Below are 22,737 nucleotides of genomic sequence, written 5' to 3' on the forward strand. Positions count from 1 at the left end.
CTGGTTGACTCGCACTTGCACTTGCACTAACAGTTGTTACTGTTGCTGCTTATATAGAGAGAGAGATGTAAAACTAGACTGAGTAGGTTTTTGGGTCTTAAAATCAAAAATACATCAGCACATACAACACTGGAGTAGAGCAAAATACAGGACCTTTAATGCTAATAATAAAGCTCTGTTGTCTTTCTCAACATGCAGTCCAGTTGCAGGTGTGTTTCAAACTTAATAATTTTTCATATTTAGATTTTGTCGTTGTGACAAAGTTTAGATAATTGTTGTTAGAACTCCATGTGTTTTGAGTGATGCTGTATTAAAAAACAAAACTTAAGAAAGAACTTGAGATACTCTGATTGAAGGACAAATCTTCAGTTTTATTTTCAGCCTCACAAATGGTGGACAGACAAAAATAGCTTGTTTCAATACCGATGTAAACAAAAATTATTTGTTTGTCTTTGGCATTTTTTTCCCCAACTAAAATATTGAATAATTATTTACTCACAAATATTAATAAAATAGGCATTATTCTTTATTATTCTGGACACAAAATCCTGCATAACATTTTCCATTATGTAAGGTTCTTTTAAATATAAAACAGGTTGTATGTACAAATATTAATTTACCTTCATTAGGGCATTTTAACAAGAGTCCTGACAGTGCACCAGTAACATATCGACGTTTACGTTGCTCATGTTTGTTTTCCATCATAAAGTATCATTACATTCATTTACAACCTTAAATAAGCTTTACAAAACACATTGCTACTGTTTAAGGAGCTTACAAACAGTCAGAACACCACAAACCTTATTCAAGTGAGCAGTTCAGTGCACAAATGAGCCAGTGTGTGTGAAAATTTAACAACACAACACTAACAACACTTGATCCTTTTATCCTTGTTGGTTTTAATGTCTAGGTAAAATAAAGCTTTAGGTAAAACAATGTACAGGACACAGCATGGTGCATTTTTAAAATGTTCACACGGTAACATTATGAGGAAAACCTGCTTCTAATTCCAAAATTTGCATTTTACTAATACGCTTGCTCAAAAAGCTCAAATAAATCCTACACTTATATTCTGTTTTGACTGAATAAGATTCGGCTCCATCAAAATAAAAACAATAAAACAAGGGTCGTGGTTACTCATTTAGTGTTTGATAGGTGCCCAGTTTTATACAGAACCACAAACAGACTTGAGTTTTTATTTTTAATGTTAGACACTTTTGTATGAGCATCATGGTGCCATGGCAGCCTTTTGACTATGGACTAACATCACTCATGAACCAACTAATTTGATCACGTCACACACACAATGTAACAAAATGCCTATGCACAGAAACAAATTTCCATTTCTGACTGGTTAATTGCTATTTAATGCAAACTACTTGTCATATAATAATCTTCCCTTTAATTTGTTACTATAAAAATAACTTTGAGACTATATATATATATATATATATATATATATATATTCTCTAAAACTTTCCTTGAGAATCCTAAATCTATCTGGTTTGCATCATTTGAGTATGGACCATTTGATCTGCTCCTTTGCAGACTGAAGAACCTGGAAATACAGAGGGCAAAATTAAATCCATATTCACGTTTATATAAACACACACATTTCTAAACAACAGCAGATTCCAAGAAAATCCGTTCAAACTATTATATGTAAGTACAAGTTATTTGGATGTGTCACCACTTTGGCAAGGTCTGGAAGCTCACACAAACTGTCACCCTGAGATGAAAGGAAATTGTGTAGGATGTTCAGAAACATCCAGTGTCACTGTCCACAGTGAAGAGAGTTTCACATTGCCCTGAATTGAGAGGGTGCCAACCAAGAAAGAATCCCCAGCTCTGAAATGGACACCTTTAAGTTTGCCTGAAATTTTGCAGCTGCCCACATGGACAAACCATATGGCTTCTGGAGAAAAGTTCTGTGGTTGGACGAGACAAAGGTTGAGCTATTTGGCCTAAATGACAAGAAGCATGTTCGTAGGAGTCAAGGTGAGGCTTTCTAACTTAAAAACACTGTATCAACTGTCAACCATGATGGTGGTAGCATCATGCTCTGGGGCTGTTTTGCAGCTAGGGGTACTTGTGCTGCGGTAAATGGAATAATGAAGAAGGAAAAGTACCTTCAAATTCTTCAAATGCACTTCAAATCAACAGTTAGACGACTGAAAGTTGGACACAATTGGGTGTTCCAACATGAAAATGATCCCACCCACCTCTACTTTCAATAAACTTACGTCCAACTTTTTGGTGGTGCAGGTGATTGAAAATATAACAGAAGTAGATGTAATCAACCCTCTCTTCCACTTCTACATGAGTATCACGCTCCATCGTTCACTGAGTCCTCAATCCTACAATTCAAAGCCACTGCCATTTCAGCACTGAGATTATTGTTCTTCCCTCATTCTGACAGCAGGGGGCACTTGGAGCTCAGGTTATATTCACTGCCCCAAATGCAATGGAATTGTGATTTGAAGTGCACTCATATCTGCCCACACTTCTCTGTTTAGGGCCTCTTAGTGTATAACAGTTGTGTTGTGGTTGACACTATTGCCTGCTGGTTTCTGGCTGCTGTGTCCTCAAAACTTGAGCCAATTTGGGAATGTATGAGACAGTTTCATGATAGAAGATTCATTTTGTAGCGGGACATGTCTCACACAGAGAACCCTCCACCTTTACCTGGTGGTTCTACTCCACAACAGTCCAAATCGAAACATTTAGCTTTTTTACTTAATTATTTGACAATTTCAGATTTCATATAAAGCATGCAAGCACGAGTTGTTGCAAACTACAACATTTACATGCCTTTGCACATTTAAAGACATAGTGTATAAAAGAATGTTAAATAATAATATAATTTTAAAACTTATCTGCTGATATTTGATATTTTCAGTCCAGAGCTTGAAATAGAATATTACAGCTACATATTTTATGTAATGCAGCCTCCACCACTAACCAGCACACAGCCCTGCGTGCTGCAGTTGCTCTCTATTTTTCAGAGGAAAATATGCCTCAAAGACGAAGACTTAAGCTCAGAAAGAAAAAACAATAGCTTTGCCCTTCCAGCCAGCTGTTTTTAATTGGCTATTTGGTTATTCAGCCTGCCCATTGGTGACTATACTGTAAGAAGCAGACATAAACACACCACACTTCTGAGAGTGTATTATGACAGAAAATGATACAACAATGTAATTGACTTCACCCATTGGTGGAACTACTCAAGGTATGTCATGTTGTAGTTTATTCAATAGCTGTAGTTAAAAACAAAGGGACATGGAGGTCCTGACCCCCATACCATAATATGATGAACTTCCACATTGTTTCATATGCTGAAATATAAGTGCTTTCTCAGACTGTTTTCTTATTTCAGGTTTTCTGTCATGATACGTGTACCTACATAAAAATATGCAAGAAAAGAAAAATCACTGACCAGTACAGCTCATTCAGACTAAGCTTTCTAATAAGTGCAGTGAAGTTAGTAAAGACTTACATTAGAGGTGAGGGCCAGTTTCTCTGTTATGTGCTGTGAGGGTTAAAGCGAAAGAACCTTAGAGCATGAGTAGCACACACACCCACACACATTTTCATTCCTACAGAAAAGCAAGAACACATCACAGCAGCCAGAAAGGGCATCAGAAAAACTTTGATTCCCAAAAATGAATATGGCAGAAGTAGTCACAGGGATTTGTAAAGGAGGTTTGTTAGTGCACAGTACTTAAGATTGCCACTTTGCCTTAGGACATTAATCCAATTTTCTGTTTTTTTTAAACCCTTCAATCCATTCACATTTGTGTAGTGTACAGTGCTTGGGAAACACAGCCATGCTGGCTGACTACTGAGCCTGCATGATGATTTTAGCCATCAGAATAACTATTCAGTTCATTTCTGTGTGCTGACTGCAGGATTGCATACGTTCAGAGAACAGACAGAACAGTTTTCTGCTGTTGGATTGCTGTCCTCCTGTGACTCAGTAGGGTGGGTGTGTTGTAATCATTTAATTTATTTTGCTGTCTCTTGACTTCTAATCTACTTTGCCAACAAAAGTAAACAAACATTTAAGCTAAATAAGATTCAAAAAACCTCACAAATCTTCATATTTCCTGACACTACAAGATATTTTTGCCAGAAACAGAATGGACAACATTTCAGGCATATTTCACACGAGGTATAGGTTTGCTGGGTTAGGGTAAGTTTAAATGCTTTATTTTGCTAATATAATTCATTGTCATTGTCATTTTCATTGTCATGCAGATGAACGATAACATCAGGTAGCTACCTTTGGCATTAATAGCTGTTCTATTTTTTTTTTTTTTTATTAAATAAATTAATTCCAAAAAATTTTTATCATAAGACATTTTTTCTTTCTTTTCAAACCCTTCTGACTTTTTGGTCAAGATTTAAACCATATAACTGTAATGCCTCAGTTTGAGTTTGGCCAGTTGGCTGCTGTGGTTTCAGAAAGTATTGAGCCTTTTTAGACTTTGCACAGATTTGTATTTATTATAAGTATTTACTATCGAGATTTTTTTTAAATAATACAAGTATGTAATTTTGGATTCCATCTGCAGCTGACAGAATTGATTGGAGATGCTTTAGAATGGTTCATACCTTCATATGCAGTCCTACAATTCAAATTACATGTCAGCACAAAGACCAAGCCATCAAGTCCAATCTCTGTAGCCGTGAGCAAAGACGTATTACAAAGAAGACTATGCAATGCTGGAATTGCTGCCAAATAAGCAACAAAGTACTGATCTAAGACTCTTGAAAGTAAGAGCTTGGTTCTTAGTTTTAACAAAAAACAAACAAACAAATAAATAAAAATATCAATAGATAAACAAAGAAACAAAAAAACCTGCAGAAAGTGAAGGAGTCTGGATACTTTCTGAAGCCACTGTAAATACAATGAATGCATGTGTGTGTGTGAATCTGAAACTACAATGTATGTGTTTGTGTGTGTATGTGAGTTACCTGGGCCACACTTTGCTCAGATAATGGGTTCTCATCCGCCTGTGAAACACAATCATATCATTGGGCGGACAAAGAAAAAAAGTCATGCAAAGCACTCCATACACACAAACACACAATACACACGTGGAGCAGCACAAAGAACATCAGCTCTGTCCAAATGCTATTAAATACTGTTCTGTTGTATTAAAAGCGCATTTGTTAACAGCTCGACCAATCACAACTCATTAGTATTTTAAACTATGCTAGTGGCTTTAGGGTCTGGGGACAATCACTTTTCTTTCCGCAGACTTAAATATCTCTACAACTTGTATATTTTCTTCAAATTTACATCAATTCATTGTCCCCAGACGATAAAAGCCAGTGGTTTTGATGTTCTGCTGAGTGTTCTTCTAGCACCACCAGGGGGTAATGGTGTGACAGATAGAAAACAGCCAGCCAGGGTTTTATCCTCTGTTTGTCATGCTCTCTCTCCAAACATTTACCTCATCTGTCTCGCCCATCCCTCCTTGGTCCCTCCACTGTTTCTATCACACACTCATTCGTTCATCTATTCACTCCACCTCTGGTCTCTTTGACTCTCTCTCTCACCCTCTGTCTGTCTACAGCAGCTGGCTCTTGTCTGTCTGTCCCTCTAGGTTACCAGTGATGTAATCAAACAGGATGAAGCCATAGGCTGTCTCTGACATTAGCTGACACCAATCAGAGGAAGAAGAGACACAGGGAGAAGGAGAGAGAGAAAGGTAAAGCAGGTAACAGGAAGAAAAAAGCCAGTCAGAAACATTACAACCATGACTCTTGATGTGGTCAATTTGAACTGGCCAATCAGATGCTCAGATGTTTAATAATAAAACAATGGCTTTTGTTTTCTTTATTTGCAATAGTTGGAGAAAATACATTAATATGATTGACCCATGAAGCAAGAACTATGGACTTACCCTGTAGCTGACCTTCTGTAGGACCTGCTGTGGATCACTCTCCAGAATCACCCTGTTAACAGGATCAAGCAAACCAATCAGACCACAGCACAATTAGGACAAAAGTTATTTTATAGACTTGTACAACGGGTTCCAAACTTTTCCAACTCATGGTCTATTTGAAAATCTCAAAAATCCAACCTTTCCCCGCACATATTTTACCCTAATGACACCAAGTGAGGTTAGACAGCTCTTTTTTGATTTTCCTTTCATGTATGCATGAACGTGTAATTTCACAGTTTTACACTTGATTTATTCACAATGGGCCATAGTAAATAATTTGACAATTCATTTTTAAATAATTTGAAATCGTAAATAAAAATATATATTTGTTACACCTCCAATCTCCTGTAAAGTTTTTTTCCCTCTTACCCTCCATCAATGATTTCATCCACAACCAGGAACACTCCTTCCATGTTATCGAGCAGGCACCTCTGCTCCACATTTTTTCTGCAGAAAAATATACAAAAAATTATTCCCCCCAAAAAAGACAATTCACATTAATTATGCCGCTATTGCTGAGTCACTAATAACTTGATGAGAGAAACAAGACACTCAAAACCTCTCTTCTGATTGGCTCCAGAGAGGATATTTTTTGCTTCCTAAAACCCTTATGGATAAACATTACAGCTAAAACACTGGAGAAGAGTCAAATATGAATCCAATCTGTTCACTGAAGACACAGACTGTCCTTTGAAAGAATTTGTATAGTATACACTCTGTGGCTGAATGACTTTCAACTCAATTAGTAAATCTTTGACCATTGACCAAAAAGACCATGCAGCATCTACACAGACAGTTTGCAATAGTCTGTAATCTTTAATACCAAATAATAATATCATCTCTCAATGTCTCAATCACTCACACTCTGCATTACTACTGCATTGGTTCCCATGGCAACTACATCAACTGCTGTTTGGCTTTTAACGGTGCAGTCAACAGCAAGGGATTCTGGTGTTGAATTTTACATCAGTTTCAACATGGAGACTCGTATCTCTGAGAAGCAGTGCCAGAGGAGTGTTAGCGTGGAGGATTGTGATGATTCCCATTAGCACTGATGCTGCTGAGGCTGCACCAAGCAGGATCCAAGCCTATCATATCACAGCGATGCATGTGAACTGAAAACGACAAATTCTGTTTCAGTACCAATCATTGAAAATGTATTTCTTGGGCCTGCCCAGTTTGTCTTTTTTTATGGAAAATTTAATCATTATTGTGTTATCCAACTCATTGAAGCTTTCACCCAAGCAACTTTTTTTTCCAGGTTTTGTGAGAGAACATACCTGAGAATCTGACTGAGCGAGTCAAAAAGGCAGTTCAGCACTGACATCAGCATCAGCTAGAGAAGGGAAAGTGAGAAGAGAAGGGAAAAGAGAAAGAAAAAACACGAGGGAGACAATATTATGTTTCACAGTTGGAGTCGATCCATTTTTATTTCTACTTTGGGGCAAAGTTTGACCAATTAAAAAAAATGTTTGAGGCCAAATTGTTGGTGAGCAGACACAAAGCAAATAAAAAATTCAGTTATCTTGATTCTGTGTCATTTACAGAATCAGATTTACAATCGTTTGGTCGTCAGAAGATAAAGTGAAAACACAACCTTGGCACATATTTTGCTTTGTAACTGTTATTTAAGTGCTAGCCAATATTGCCCAAATCCACCTCCAGCAGACACAGTTGACCATTATCAATCATATGAAGACGTGCATGTGTCCACCTGGCGAGCACAAATGAAATTGTCATTTTGCTGAATGCTAGTTTTCACCTGCTCTAGCACAAGTAACTGTCTTTTTAGTGATGCTCAGTTCACCAGACCTTTTTGCTGAAAATGCCATTTTCTGGACTAAGCTGGACTAAGAGCTCTACAGCTTTGTTCCTTCTGTCTGCTAAAATTTTGAGTTTTTCTTTTTTCTAAGCTCTTCACCCAATCATTTATGTTTTCTCATCTTAGTTTTTCATCATTTACAATGTGTCAGCAACAGTCCACTGCTGCTCCAGTATTTAAATTAGAAGATAAAGTCCCAAACACAAACAACATTTGTGGGTGGAGCTGTGTGACCCAACAAAATATAGCTTGATGCAGAGAAAAGTGGACTAGTAGCGGGAGAAGATTGAATAAAAAAAACAAAACAAAACAAAACAACACAGAGTGGGCTACCCAGCCCAAAAAGAAATGTACCCTAACCCTTTATCGGTTTGTCTCCTTTCTATTTCATTATCAATAAACAAGACATCTACACAGCATGCTATCCTGCATCAACATATGTGCAGATCTATATCATTAACAGCATTTCAATTTATGATTTTTTAATATCAAAGCATGATCAATGCCAACACCACTACTTTGCATCTTGCTTAAGGTTTATTGAGCAAATTTGTGGAAGCTTTAGAGGGCACTATTTGGTAGATGAACAGGATGCACAACCCTGCAAGACTCAAATCATCTCTTTGTTCATTTTATTATTTTCTGGGGACTGAGAAAAAGGCATTGCTTTGTCAGTGCAAACTAAATTCACCTTACCTCGTTCTCCTGAGCACTTCCCACAACATAGAAGAAGAGATCTATGCTGCCTTTATAGACGATAGTCATCCCCTCCAGGAAAGCTATCTCATCTGGAGAGAAGGGGAGGGAGATGAAAGTTACAATGTTAGGCTCTCTGCATCCAGAATATTGTGATAGTGGGAGAGGGTACGTGCACTCCCGTATGCCACATTAAGGTGACTATGCTATTAGAGTGTAATAAAAATGATAATTTATAAGCGCCTTGCAGAACCCTCAAGGACACTTCAAGTACGTTCAGAAATCAAGACATCAATAGATAAAATCAACATACAATCAAGAAATGGTGGATAGTGTAGTTGCAGTTACAGTGAGTAGGCAATCTTAAACAGGTGGGTTTTGAGTTTGTACTTGAAGATTGGGAGAGAGTCTGAGTTGCGGATGTGTGGTGGCAGAGACTTTCAGAACTGCAGAGCAGAGTGGCTGAATGCTCTGCTTCCCATGGTCCTGAGACAAGCAGAGGGCATAGTGAGTTGGTTTGAGGAGGACAATCTAGGGGAACAGGCTGAAGTGGCCATGTGAAGGAGGTGAGTCGGAGGTGCAAGGTTGTGGATGGCCTTGAAGGTGTACAGGAGGAGTTTGAACTCTATTTGTTGCTTAGCCAGGAGCCAGTGGGGTAATGTGATGGCATGAAGGAGTTCTGGTGATGATATAGGCAGCAGAGTTCCTCACCAGTTTGAGCTTTTAGAGGGACTTTTGAAGGAGACCGAAAAGGAGAGTGAAGCAGTAATCAATGCAGGAGGTGACAAGGGTGTTAACAAGGATGAAGGCAGTATTAGGAGGTGAGGGAGAATACTAGTGAATGGGTAGGGGTCAGATTGGAGTATGGAGTGTGACTTTGCATGAGCTTGAAAACATATGGACGCTAAGTTTAAAGAGAGGCTGTGTGACAGGTCCACCAATTACAGCTCATCTTAAGAATAGCAACTAGACAAATAAATATGCTGCAATTCATGTATGAAAAACACCCAACCAAAGAAGATGGTATATGACTGCAGAAGTTACTGCACAAGTAAGGCCCTCAAGTCCATCAAATCAAGTATAAATGGAAAGAACTGTATCTGTAGTTTTAGCAGCTGTCCGTGCAAACGTCTGCAAACTAGTAAATCTGAGGCATAAAACAGATAAACTTATGTGAGAAGAAAAAGATGTGAAGATAAAATGAAAGATGGAATTTTCAAGCAATGAGGGAATGAGGGAGCAAGACAAGGAAGAGTGCTAACAACAATGAGGGAAAGAATGCAATAAATAACAGAAAGGTAAAACAAAACAATGAGGTGAGAGGGGATCTAGCCTGAGAAATGTAGTAGAAAGAAAAGAGAAGAGAAGAAAAGGAGGAATGAATGGGGGGTTTTGGCAAAAATCTGAGCTACATGAGTGGAAGATGAAGAGGCCAGAGGGTAAGGAATCAGGTATCAGCTGTGTGAAACTCCCACTTCTCCTGAAAATGAAACTCATTTTGCAGTACCACAAAAACAAAACACAAGAAGGTGTCATAGTTCCCTGAAAAGACAAATTACTTTACTTTAAATTATTATTTACATTTTATATGCAAAAATGTCAAAAATGCTTCATGAATTCATGATCTAGACATGACCAACTATGATCCAGGTCTTCAGTGGAGAACTTGAGGCCACTATCTCATAGAAGTAATAGACTGCAAGATGGCTAAAAGTGTTATAGACGACATTGGAGACACGTGTGAGCGGAAGCGTTAAGTATAATACACGGATGGTTACAGCCTGCAGGAAAATGAAGAGAAACACAGAGCTGAGCTTACTGTCTGCTTTGTGCGTCTTGTTGAAAACATTCCTCTCAAAGTTCTTCTGCTCCTTCATGGAGGGGTAAAGCTCGGGGTCATAGTACTGAAACCGCAATTAAAGAAAACAGAATTAGCTGTGGTATGAACACTCGGTTGAACATTTTATTTCATTCCCTCTGGAGCTCTTTCTCTGAAACATGTCAGAACAGATGACAGTGAGGAGGTGTGAATAACTATCCTCTAAATATACCAACAGACTATACAAATGGTTTCAGCACATAATAAGAATTATAAAAATGTGCATTTAATAAAACCCTAATTATTATTGCTTGCATGAGCAGCAAAGCTGCATAGTGGTTATTTCTGTTGCCTCACAGCAAGAAGGTCATGAGTTCGGTTCCTGGCCTGGGGCCTTTCTGTGCGGCGTTCCTCCCATGTATGTGTGGGTTTCCTCTGGGTCCTCCTGGTTACTCCCACCATCCAAAGACATCATGTTTGGGTTTATTGGTGACTCTAAACGGCTCTCACCGTGGTTCGCTGAAGTCCCAAAGATTTAGAAAAGGCTTTGTAACCTTTTCCAGACTGAGACATGTCAATTACTTTTATTCTTATCTGCTCCTGAATTTCTTTGGATTGCGGCATGATGTCTTGTGTTCAATATGGCTGACTTCACCTTGTCAGACAGGTTCTATTCAAGTGATCTCTTGATTTGAAAGGTCTGGCAGCAATCAGGCCTGGGTGTGGCTATGAAAACTGAACTCAGCTTTCCACAACAATATGATTAATCACAGTTACCTCATCATTTAACAAGGGGGGCAATTATTTTATCACACAGGATCACTTAGGTTTGGATAATGTTTTTCTCTTAAATAAAATCACAGAAAAAACTGCATTTTATGTCTACTTGGGTTATCTTTGTTTAATATTTAAATTTGTTTGATGATCTGAAACAGTTGAGTGTGACACATGCAAAAAAGTAAGAAATCAGGAAGGGGGCAAATACTTTTTCACAGCACTGTACATATTAGGAGATTTACATAGAGAAATATAAATGTAATCATTACAACCCTAGAATCACCCAAGATTTCCACATTAAATATATTGAAATTCACACAACAAAATAATGCAAAATTATGCCTAGTGTTAGTGTTTCTCATTTTATTTAACTGATACCAGCCTCTCCGTTTACTGTTCTCCTTCAGTCAAAATCAGAGCTGTGTAAACAAATATCTCGAAAAAGTGTTTGGCTAGATGCTGAGAGAAAAGGTTTCCAGAGGGAATTGTGAAGTGTGCTGCCTCAAGTAATGTCACCTGAGTCAGCATTATCAGAGGCCAGTCGCCTGTAAAATGAATTGTCAAAGACTGCAGTTCCAGGGCGTCTGCTGGAGCACATACCACAAATCTCAAATCTGTTTTATGGCCCTCTCCTGCATGTCACCCCCTCTGTCTCCACCATACTCCCATAGTTCATTCATTTATTCATCTTCAACCATGGTGGGGGTGCTGGAGCAAATCCCAGTTCACTCTGGGACAGGGCGGGGTTCACCCTGGACAGGTCTCCAGTCCATCACAGGGCCAACATGCAGAGATAGACAAATGACTCACACTCACACCTACGGACAATTTAGAGCCACCAGTTAACCCAAACATGATGTCTTTGGACGGTGCGCGGACACCGGAGCGCCCGGAGGAAACCCAGGCCTCAGGCCTGGTAATTGAGCCAGCAAACTTCTTGTTGTGGGGTAACAGTACTAAGTGTTAACCATTATGCCGCCGCCATGCTGCCCACTCCCATAGTTAAATTCCTCAAAGAGTCACTTGAGGATAGCTCTAAATGTAATTAAAAGTCCACGGACCCCCATGTTAAAAAGTAAGCTTAAAACAACAACAACAACAACAACAACAACAACAACTAAAAACCTGACTAAATAGTTTTACAGGTTTAAAGTTTGGTTTATATAACTCAAACATATTTAAAGTCAGGACAATATTTAAATTGTATTGCCAAACCACAACAGAAGTTATCTCATCAAGTTTGACATGGGAGCAAAGAACATCTCAACTCATTGAGAGGCTGCTTTGGCTCTGTGGAAACAACTGATTACTGTAATCAACCTAAACTGTTGTTAACACTGGCAGCAACATTTTCGATAGCCATTGTCTAAGATTCTAAGCATCTAAGATCAGTTTTATCTTACCTTTGACAGGAGTCTGTTGCCATCATTATCAAGAATGAAAATGGCTTTCACTGTGTAGAGGGAAGGTTCCTGCAACAATAAGCAGAGAGGTGATACTTCAGTTTTGCTGAGCCACTTCAGGGAAACATCTAGGCCATAAGGCCACAGCTACAGTCAGACAGTTAGTAGCCCTTACCCTATATCAGCTGACCACTGTATTGTACCCATTTTTACAATCCCAATAAATCGTGATTTTCCTGTTTGTATTCACTCAAGGCCGAACATAAAAAAAAACAAACAAACAAACAAACAAACAAAAAAAAAACAAAAACACACAAGCGGCCCAGTCCAACCAATTTCTACCACATGATTTTGTTCTGGTTTTTCCAATTCATCTTTTTCAGATGTGGAAACACCAACCGTTATTTTTTTCCATCCTTCCATCCATTCATCCACCCGAAGAGTTTTCAGACCCGGGACAAAGTTCTGTTATGCACTGACTAGCATAGATTCACAGTCAGAGTGTATCACAGAACTTAGACCAGGAACTTAAAACATTCTTGATATCCAGGCACTAGTTATATTGACTGAATGTAAACAGATGATTCATAAAACCAAGTACTGGACAAATTAAAATTTTGAGATGATGATGGCATTTCGCTCAAATGTGCAACATCTAAATAGTGTTAGAGGGAAAAAAGCAAAGGATGAAAAGATTCACTGGGATTCTGATCATTCTTCACTTTTATACATCTGGTATATAAATTAATTTCAACATCTTCATGATTACATGAAGCTCATGTAATATATTTAAAAAAAAATTCAAATGAAAAAATCTGTTATTTGTACAAAAAGGCACAACGGAAAGTTTTAGTGGACCCACTCACATATTGCGTATATTTCAGTGACCTTTTTATTTTTGCTAACTAACATTTTAGGCATACTTTCTTAAACCCTAGAGATAGGCTAGTTAGTTAAAGGTAACCTGTGGAGATCTTGACAACTAGTAGTGTTATGGGCTTTCATAAATCCAGTTTTTGTTTGTATCTCAGACACGCATGCAGGTATTGCACTTTTCTGCTGATCCTGGGTTAACAGTGGCAACATGCCAGTGAAGAACACTGGAAGCTGACAAACAATTAACCCCTAAACGCCTGAATATTACGTATGTTGCAAGTAATAAGTAAATCAAAAAATTTATTGTGTTTTTACTTTCAATATGCTAAATTAAATGAAGGGTGTTCATTTCACTATAGCACATAACATAGATAGAAATTTGGATATGTTGCAAGTTTGCAACAACAGGCCATAATGCATGTTAATAAGTAGGTCATGGATTCAGACAAAACCAGGAGACCAATTTAGATGCCTGCAAACAATTTTTCAGACAAAAAAGTTACATAAAAATTGGGGCCTCTTGTAGCTTGGACTTGACTGTTTTTCTTAGCTAGTTGTATTTATCTTTACAATTTTTCTAAATTTTGGAAATGATAACAAAACAGGACTTTCTACCTTTAACAGCTACCATAATACACCCCATATTATAGCTAACAATGCTACAATGCTAATTTCCACAATTAGCAAGTTTTCAGATCCCTTTAAAATAAATGAGTCTAAATTTGGCACATGCCTTAATGCAGCAAAGAAAGCAACCAAAGAATACACCATGGGGGGGCTAGCAGTGACTCAGTGGGTTGGGACTTATCTTGGGAACCGGAAGGTCACCGGTTCAGCCTAGAAAACCAAATGTGGAGTGTGGATATGGACATTGAGTATGTCAGAGTATAAATGTAATTTTTACATTGATTTCAGTGTGTGTACCAAGGAAAATGTCCCGGAGGATCAATTTGACATTTTGGAAAATTTGGATACGGAGTCACCAAAGGGCAGAACGGCAGCATAGTGGTAGCATAGTGGTTAGCAGTGTTGCCCCACAATAAGGTTGCTGGTTCAGTTCCCAGGTCTGGGGCCTTTCTGTGCGGAGTTTGCATGTTCTACCCGTGCCTGCATTGGTTTCCTCCAGTTTCCTCTGGTTTCCTCCCACCGTCCAAAGACATCATGTTTGGGTTAATTGGTGATGCTAAACTGTCTGTAGGTCTGAGTGTGAGTGGTTAAAGATGAAGATGAAAAGATGGAGTCACTTTAGTCACTGGTAGGTGAATCTAAAAACTATGGAAAAGAGCCAGGCTTCTCACTGCTTATAGTCTTTCTGCTCAGCTAACTGACTGCTGAGCAAAAATAAAATTAAATATATGAGGAAATGCATTTCCTAAAACACCACACTAATACTGTCATTATAGGTAACAGCAAAAGGTTGAACTACTTCAAAGGAAAACAAGGACTGTATTTGATCCCGTCAAGGACAGTTTTTTTGGATTGATTCCACACCAATATTCTGTGTAGAACATTGTTTTAGATCTGTAATAGAAATAATCTTCATCCACACTAAAGGACCTAAAAACAAATAGCATGGCCATTCATCTACACAGCTGCTATGTCAACAGGAAGCAGATTGTCAATGTTGCAGCTGCAACTTTAAAATGCACAATTTACTAGCAAACACAAGATCAACCTCCATTTGGCATCCACCTCTGAATGCTACATGGGCAATGCAATTACAAAAAATACAAAAACAACAATGTTGCAATGATGTTTATCCCTGTAAAGAAGTCAGCCCAGAAAACTAGTGTTGTTAGAGCCATCTCCCATCTGTTGATGATAGGATGACTATTTACAAATGATTAATTTTACTATTATAATGATTATTATTACAAAATCTAACTGACAGAAAGTGCAGTAAAGGATGCACTTGTTATCATGTCTGTAAACCCCCCCCCCAAAAAAAAAAAAACAAAAACAAAAACAAACAAAAAAAAAAAAAACTACACAAAACTGGTTAATCTCGGTTCGGTATGGTTGTGTTCAATGTTGTTTGGGTAGTTTGGATTGGGTTGGGCTTGGTTAGGAGAGAGTATGGTGGGTTAGGTTTGTGTTGCGATAGGTACATATCTGATGAAGTAATTTTTGTTGTTAATGTTTGTGGGGGTTTTTTTGTTTGTACATTTGTATGAATGTGCAGGCTGTTCTTCAGTCTTCAGGTGCCTTCTAGTGGTTCCATCTGGTTAAATATGACTACAGTTTTTTTTAAACTGTAGATGTTTGTGTTTAAGTTCAAATACTTGTTTACTGTCATCCAGTTGATGATGTAATGCTGTAGTGGTGCTCTATGACTGAAACACCAGACAGCAGGAGTGAATAAAAATTGTTAAGGGGCAAAAGACACAATGTCCAGATTCTGCAAACTATAAACAGAATCCCCCTTTAAAAAAAACAAAACAAAACAGAAAAACACAGGAATTGGCTTTCTTTCTTTCAACAGTTGTTTGACTTCTTTGCATGAAATATTCATGATTAACATCAGTAACATTAATGATTCCAATTTGAAAAACCCCTGATGTTGTCGTCATGGTGATATTGGTCTGGATCGGGAGGCTACAAACGAATAACACAAAGCTTCTTAGAAATTAAGAGTGGAGCTCTAGTTTTCTAATAAACTAATTTCCATGAACTCATGACGTGTTCCATCAGGATGAAGAAAAATTCATTAGGAAAGGACAGGTTTCCTTTAACCTCTCAACTTCAGTGTTGGGAATTTGCAAGGTGGGTGGGATTCAACAAAAAGGTGCTGCAGAGTTGCACATTGGAACTGTATGATCCAGTGTTTGTGTACTATGCACATCAGGACTCTGCTGCTTTAAACTTTCTGACCACTGTTTATTATAAAAATTTTAGATTTTTTTTTTTTTTTAATCTGTTCCTTGTGAGTCCTCCCTAATTTATGAGAGCATACAGACTGAAGATTATACCTGTAGACAGAGACACACAGAAAAGGGAGTGGATGAGAGCAAGAGAGAGGTAGACATGAAGGATTGACACATTGGCTGTGGGGAAAGGGGGGCCAGGAGAAAGAAAAGGAAGGAAGATTTAGACTCCTACATTAAATGCAGCATTGCTCAAAATTATACTTTACACAAAATAAAAGTTAAGATTAGCAGAACAATGTAATTAAAGCATCAAGACTACTCATTATGCAGACTTTTAATTGAGTTATCATATATATTCTATGCATTGGCATGTAAGCATCATTTAATGTGTTAAAGGTGGTGGGGTGGAGCTGATTTAAACTTTTAGAGGTTACAGTAATCTTAATTACTACGAATGCCAGCTAAATTTAGCCTGTGGCAGAGCAAAAAGTACATTTACACTAGTATAGTAAAGTACAATTTTGCCAGCTACTTCATACTTATCAGTGACATCTACCTTGGCCAGCAAGGTTACTTATTAGGGAAAAAAAATAAGAGGATAACTATTGACACTGTAATGTTGTAGCTTTAACTTTGGTAAATGAATAGTTCCTGCTGCACAGAAGAAAAAAAAGTTTCCTACTCAAATATGAAGTACGGATCAAATGAAGACCTGTAGTGAAGAACCTCGTGTACCTCAAGCAAATGCAGTCTTCAGGCACTTTCCACGACGCACAGATTACCAAAAATATGAAAATATAGGCGGAAACGTTTGAAGAGAAAATGAATAGATAAGAGAGAAGATTGAAGTCAGAGAGAAAGAGTGGGGAGAAACACTGGGTAAGTGGTGCGCGGGGTAAGTGAAAAAAGAGAGAGAGAGAGAGAGAGAGAGAGAGAAAACAGTGGACGTGGCACGTACTCTGCTACACACGTCAACCGATCTGTTGTGCACATTTGTTCAACACAAGCAGGCATTTAAACAGCCAGGCCTGCTTTGACTACACCGCACTGTCTCACACTCCGGCTCTTCCTGCGGGGTCCAGTCTCCCCTGCTTTCTCCAAGTGATCTCTGCAGGAGGTGGCTCTCTGTTCCACAGACCTTCCTGTTGAGCTCCCAGCTGACTGTGTGAGGATAAGTGGATAACAGCTGTGCCTCAGCTAGCCATTGCAGCAGAGTTAACTTAACACCCTGATAAGTTGTCGCGTTGTAACCGGCACGGACCATCGGCTCTGTATTTACACAGCAAGTGTAATGAGAAAAGTGAGGCTTAGGGGCTCGCTCGCCGCTGCACGTGAAGCTCCGGGCAGATCGGGCCCGGGCGCCCTCTGACAAATAACATGACGGCCGGTCAGGATCAGTCACAGTCAAATCAATTAATCACTGCAAATAAAACTATTTTTTTTCTGAACAAGCTGCAGCCGAGTCCCCTCTCACCCCACAGCCCCCCCCCCCCCCCCTCCCCCCACCCTCTATGCTCCTCCACTGAAACGGCCATAGAGCAACAAATGTCCCGCACCTTATTAAGAACAAGAATTCAAGTAAATCCACCAGCAGCCGGCCACCGCACCCGCCGAGGAGTCGCTCCCGGAAAAAGAGGGGTAGACTCACCAGAGACGCGGAGTCCATCTCGGTCGCCGTACTCGCTCTCTCGCTCGGTGTGTTGACGTGGACAGCTCTGAGCTGTCACATAGAGATCACTGCCTCTTTTTATTTATTTTTTTTTTAACAGAGCCGCGCTCCCGCTGCCTCAGCAGCCAACCGGAGAGAAGCACGGGACGGAGTCGGCATCCGAGCGCGCTCCCGGCGCTTTCCTCTTTCATAATAAAAGTCGCTATTCCTTTTTTGTTTTTGTAATGTGTCCAGGCTAGATTGTGGTTTTTTACACTTTGGTTAAGCAATACCGTAATTTTCATTTAATTTTACGAATTTGCATCACAGGCATGTCTTTTATAACTAAGATCCTGAAAGGATTAGTGAAACATGGTTTATGGAGTGTACTGGTGAAACTGGGAAAACATACAAACCCTTTATTTCGGTTTCCTCCGGGTGCTCCTGTCCACCGTCCATGACATACGTCTTTGGGTTGGTGACTCTAAATTGTCTGTAGGTCTGAGTGCGAGTGGTTGTTGATCTCTATCTAGCCTTCTGTGTGTTGGCCCTGAGATGGTCTGGTGACGTCTCCAAGGTGAGCGAGGATTGGCTCCAGTACCCCCACCCCCCGCGACCCGGAAATAAATAAGCTGTAAAATGATTGCTTAATGTGATAGAGATGACAATACCAGTGTTGTTACAATTGCATTTTATTTCACTACAAACATATAGTTAAAGCTGTTGATTAAAGCATTTCATATAGTTGTATATTTTGTTTAATCTCTTGTTCAACTTCAACAGTAGAATAGATACTTGGGTGTAACACCCTCTCTTGGTCTTTCGGATGGCACGAAAGACTACAGCAGAGAGGTTTTGAAAGCACACAGAGAAAAGATTAGATGAAATTCAAATGTCAGATGTTCTTCAAAAATGATAGAAAAAGATATCTAATAAATGAACATGGTGTTAAATCCGTCCCAGAATTTTCAGAGAGGGAGAAAAGAAAAAGGAGACAATGGCAGAATTCTCAACAAAACAGGTGCATAAATTTGAAAAGATTAGCTGCAGTAGAATGTTTTATGGCTGGAATAACGGCAAAATAATCGCCACACCACACAATGCAGAATAACTTTTGCCTGGCAGCTCCAGCTCCACCGAACAACCTGAAACTCCTCACCTGCCTGCACCCAAATATTCTACAGAGAACAAAAGAGGGAGGAAAGTTTTTGACGTCAAGGGCAAAGGTGTATTGAAAACATTACCCAACTAATGCAAAATTTGAAAATGCTCTAAGGAAGATGGACCAGTAGAAGAAAAGATTCGGCATACTACAGAAAATTGAGAGATTGATGATATTTTTTATTTGTCAAAGCTTACTACAAAACAATATGATGCATGCAATATGATGCGTTATGATCAGATATGACGGGGGTCCATATTAAGGAATTATCCAGGATGTTTACTCTGACAGCTTGGTGAAAACTATGAGCAACAAGTTTTTCTGGCCAATGAAAGATGATATCATTAAGAGTCAGCCAAATGCTATACTCAGACTGCTCCCTGAGGCTCAGCCAGTTTAAAAAAAAAAAAAAAGGCATGTGATGTGGGATCCTACGATTTGGGCAGAAATATGCTCTGTTCTTTACCATGAAGGACTGGACAGAAACCTTGGTCAACATGCAAGCTTAACTGATCAATTAATCTGATATGCTCTGATAAACCAGTTGCATCCATCTAAAAATTGCTGAGTGTCCTTGTTTCCAGATACTTGAAGTAAGTTTGCAACTTGTTTGTAAGTATCAGCACATAGAGGAATAGAATTAATGTTCATTAATGTTTTTAGTTTAAATTCAGAGTAAACACAGGAAACTTGTGCTACAAAAAAAAAAAAAAAAGGACCAGACTCAGTGACTGGTCATTGACTAACTCCCTAGCAACAAACTTTCGCCCTTCCCTATGTGCCCTAAAGATAATATCTAACCCGGCCAGAGAACAGTTATAGCTAACATGTCTTTGCGGTCATCAGGTGGGAACCTCCTTTCACCGGTGTCTCGTCTAGTTAGTCCCACCACCCCTCACCACCTCCAGGAGGCTAGATAGTAATCACTGGTGTCCAGCCATCACCACTCCTCACGAAAAGACAACCATCTCAAACGGCCATACCGTCAACTACTCTGACCTCTCGCCAACTGCACCAGTGAAAGCAGGGTGGAGATACAGACCCTGGTTCAGGTAGGGGGGAGAAAAAGAAGAGGTTTGGGTAGGGGGCATGAAAGTATAGAGGGTGCAGGAGGTGGAGGACAAGCTACACTAGCAGATTCAACAAACACACTGTATAGCTTTGTAATAAACAGACAGAGAATCGGATGAGGAAGATGGCGGTTTGCTCCTTCCCTCACATCTTATAATTTTGTTTTCCAGAGTTCAATGGGCAGAGGTAGCAGGCTGGTAGAAAAAAATAATTTGTTACTGTAGTTCCACCAGTTGAAATTCGTAACGCCTCTGTATATCTTCAATGCCTGCAGCTAAGCTTTGTAAAACTTTGTTATGTTGCCATGTATACCGTCCTTGTGACAGACTAACCTTATAACCTGACAAGATGTGCTTTATAGTTGTAGTACCTAAACACAACGAACATAGTGGGTCTACATTTACCCAGAGTTTTAGGTTCTTGGGGAATTGGCAATACATCATATGTTTCCCCTATCAAAAATCTAATACTACTTTCCTCCATACTCCACAGCTCTTTCCAACTAAGCTTTTTCTTCTCTACACCTTCCCAGTTCAACCACTGTCCCTGCTTAGCCTGAGTCACTGCCCTCACACTCCTTAATATTTCCTCCTGTCTACGAACCTGCTCCACCACTAGCTTTCTCTTCACTTTGGGACATGCTGTACTCCACACCAGTTTGCCTGGGCCAAGCCCCAAGCCTCCCCGGCCTATCTGTACATTACCCACAATCTCTGTATGCCTAAGAGTTGCTTTTGCTTCCTGCACTGCCATTCTTGGACTCCATTTTCTCCACTTGGTTGGGGTATGGAACCACCTTACTAACTGCCACATCTTTACTCCCAGATAACAGGAGCTCTGTCCTAACCTTAGTACATTTAAACTCCTCCACCAGACTAGATACTGGGAGCTGAAATATGCCTTTCCCATACAGTGCCACAGTACTTAAACATTTCAGAACACCTAGCCACTTCCTAATGTAAAAGCTTACAAGTCTGTCCATTTTCTCTGCAGCAGATATTGGAATCTGATATACCAACAGTGGCCATGTCAACCTGGGAAATAATCTAAGCTTCTAGCACCACAGCTTCAACTTTCCTGGAGGCCCTGATTTGTCTTTTCTATCCAGTCCCTCAGCAACATCCTTCCAAAATTGTGCTACCTGTTCTCCATCATGCAAATCTGCCTTGTCCCATCTACCTAGACTCTTTACTGGTTTTTCCCTAATTATTAGAGTTTCCTCTTCATCTATTGCAAACTTTCAATCACTTAATCTCCCTCTATTTATTGAGATACTTCTAGACTTACTGGGGTTGATTGTAAGGCGCATCCAATCCTGCTGCCTATCTATATAGGCAGCAGGATATAGACAGATTGATGGTCTCAGTCTCTGGATTAAATTTTTTCTTCATTATAACATGATGTTAATTTTTTAAATGATGGTCCCATTTAGAGCAAAATAGATCATAAACAAGGGTACACATTCGGACATGACTACTGTGTGACTGACAAACTGTGCCACACAATCAGGATAGAGTTGGGATGACCAGGGACAGTTATAACATCGAACAGCTTTAATACCTTGCATTTTTTCAGTCTGAAACAAGCTATAGTGATTGTTCACTTGCTCAGTTAGATTGTTAGTTACATCTTGTTTTAATGTAGGGAAAGGTCATCTAACTGCTGGAGAGGAAGTACCTGGACCCGAACTTCATTTTTTTAACCTAAAACTAACCAAACAGTGACCATTCAATAATATTAACCAAGTGTTTATCACGGACAGCTACAGCTGATACTCTTTTATGAGGTGATCCAAGGGAATGAGGTGATCCAAGGAAAGGGAAAGGCAAGTTGGTAAAGTTGGCTGTTAGTGGTGGTCTCTAATTTTGTAATGTGTTAATTGCACCATTTTGTTTTTCAGAAAATGACTTAACTTCTCAATTTCAGTGACACAACTGATGTGTCTTTAAAGGTTTATGTCCTTAGAAAGAACCCATTTTCTTTGTTCTCATTGGATTCTTAAACAAAATGAAATTAACCAGTATTAGGTGTTTGGCATAAGTTGCTCAGTGAGAGTAGCATCACCCATGCCCCTCAACCTCATTCAGGTCAGACATTAAAAACATCAATCATTCATTGAAATAAAATTTTGGCTAAATAGCAATGGTGTCGGCCGAATTTGAATAAATGGTGAATATACTGATTTGAATGAAAAGGGTAATTTAAGCTAAATGTTCCTCATACAATATTCACAGTCATGACCCAGTCAACACTGTCCATATTTGATTCATTCAAAACATTTGCTTGTGTCTATAAGGTAAACTCTTTACATGTTCTGGGACACTGTACACAAGTGATCAGCATCCCCAGTGTTCAGCTCCCACAGCTTCAAGTAAACCTTGCCATTTAGCAGCTAAGTTACTTCCACTTACTTGACTGCAGTCTACTAGGCTGTATCAAGGCTGTACTGACTGATTTAAATCAGCCAGTTTCTCACTCATGGGAAACCACAGATCGGGCTAAACATCATGTGCATAACAGTGATCCATCTTACCACAGGTGAAGATCACTGTCTCCCAGAGAAAAGCAACATCAGATTTTTTCTTTTTTTCTTTGTCTCACCCTCTCTCCCAAAGATAATTAAACTCCATGTAACATCAATT

The 22,737-nt window shown here is 39.2% G+C and overlaps 1 protein-coding gene across 3 annotated transcripts; it reads right to left on the reverse strand.

The window, feature by feature from the left end:
• Window positions 1–362: 362 nt before the first annotated feature.
• Window positions 363–17,998, reverse strand: copz2 (COPI coat complex subunit zeta 2). 3 transcript variants are annotated; one of them, XR_003841020.1, is made up of 10 exons: window positions 17,863–17,998; window positions 12,472–12,540; window positions 10,292–10,376; window positions 8,473–8,564; window positions 7,235–7,290; window positions 6,324–6,401; window positions 5,913–5,964; window positions 5,566–5,666; window positions 4,978–5,016; window positions 363–1,558 (listed from the first exon to the last, which is right to left on the reverse strand). XR_003841020.1 is itself a non-coding variant. In XM_029508521.1 (10 exons), the coding sequence occupies exons 1-10, from the start codon at window positions 17,878–17,880 to the stop codon at window positions 1,511–1,513; spliced, it is 570 nt and encodes a 189-aa protein (XP_029364381.1). In that variant the 5' UTR covers window positions 17,881–17,998; the 3' UTR covers window positions 363–1,510. The 3 variants fall into 3 exon arrangements, 2 of the variants coding, with proteins under 2 accessions (XP_029364381.1, XP_029364383.1); XM_029508521.1 differs by lacking the exon at window positions 5,566–5,666 and adding an exon at window positions 3,497–3,529; XM_029508523.1 differs by lacking the exon at window positions 5,566–5,666.
• Window positions 17,999–22,737: the final 4,739 nt, after the last annotated feature.

This window comes from Echeneis naucrates, chromosome 8, assembly GCF_900963305.1.
Source record: "Echeneis naucrates chromosome 8, fEcheNa1.1, whole genome shotgun sequence".
Lineage (NCBI taxonomy): Eukaryota > Metazoa > Chordata > Actinopteri > Carangiformes > Echeneidae > Echeneis > Echeneis naucrates.

What these genes read in the sequence shown, in the direction of transcription:
- copz2 (XM_029508521.1), bottom strand. An exon ending in TCGCTCAGTCAGATTCTCAG is followed by an intron (nt 6,402 to 7,234) that starts GTATGTTCTCTC and finishes ATTTTTCTGCAG; the next exon opens with AAAAAATGTGGAGCAGAGGT. An exon ending in GATGAAATCATTGATGGAGG is followed by an intron (nt 5,965 to 6,323) that starts GTAAGAGGGAAA and finishes TCCTGTTAACAG; the next exon opens with GGTGATTCTGGAGAGTGATC.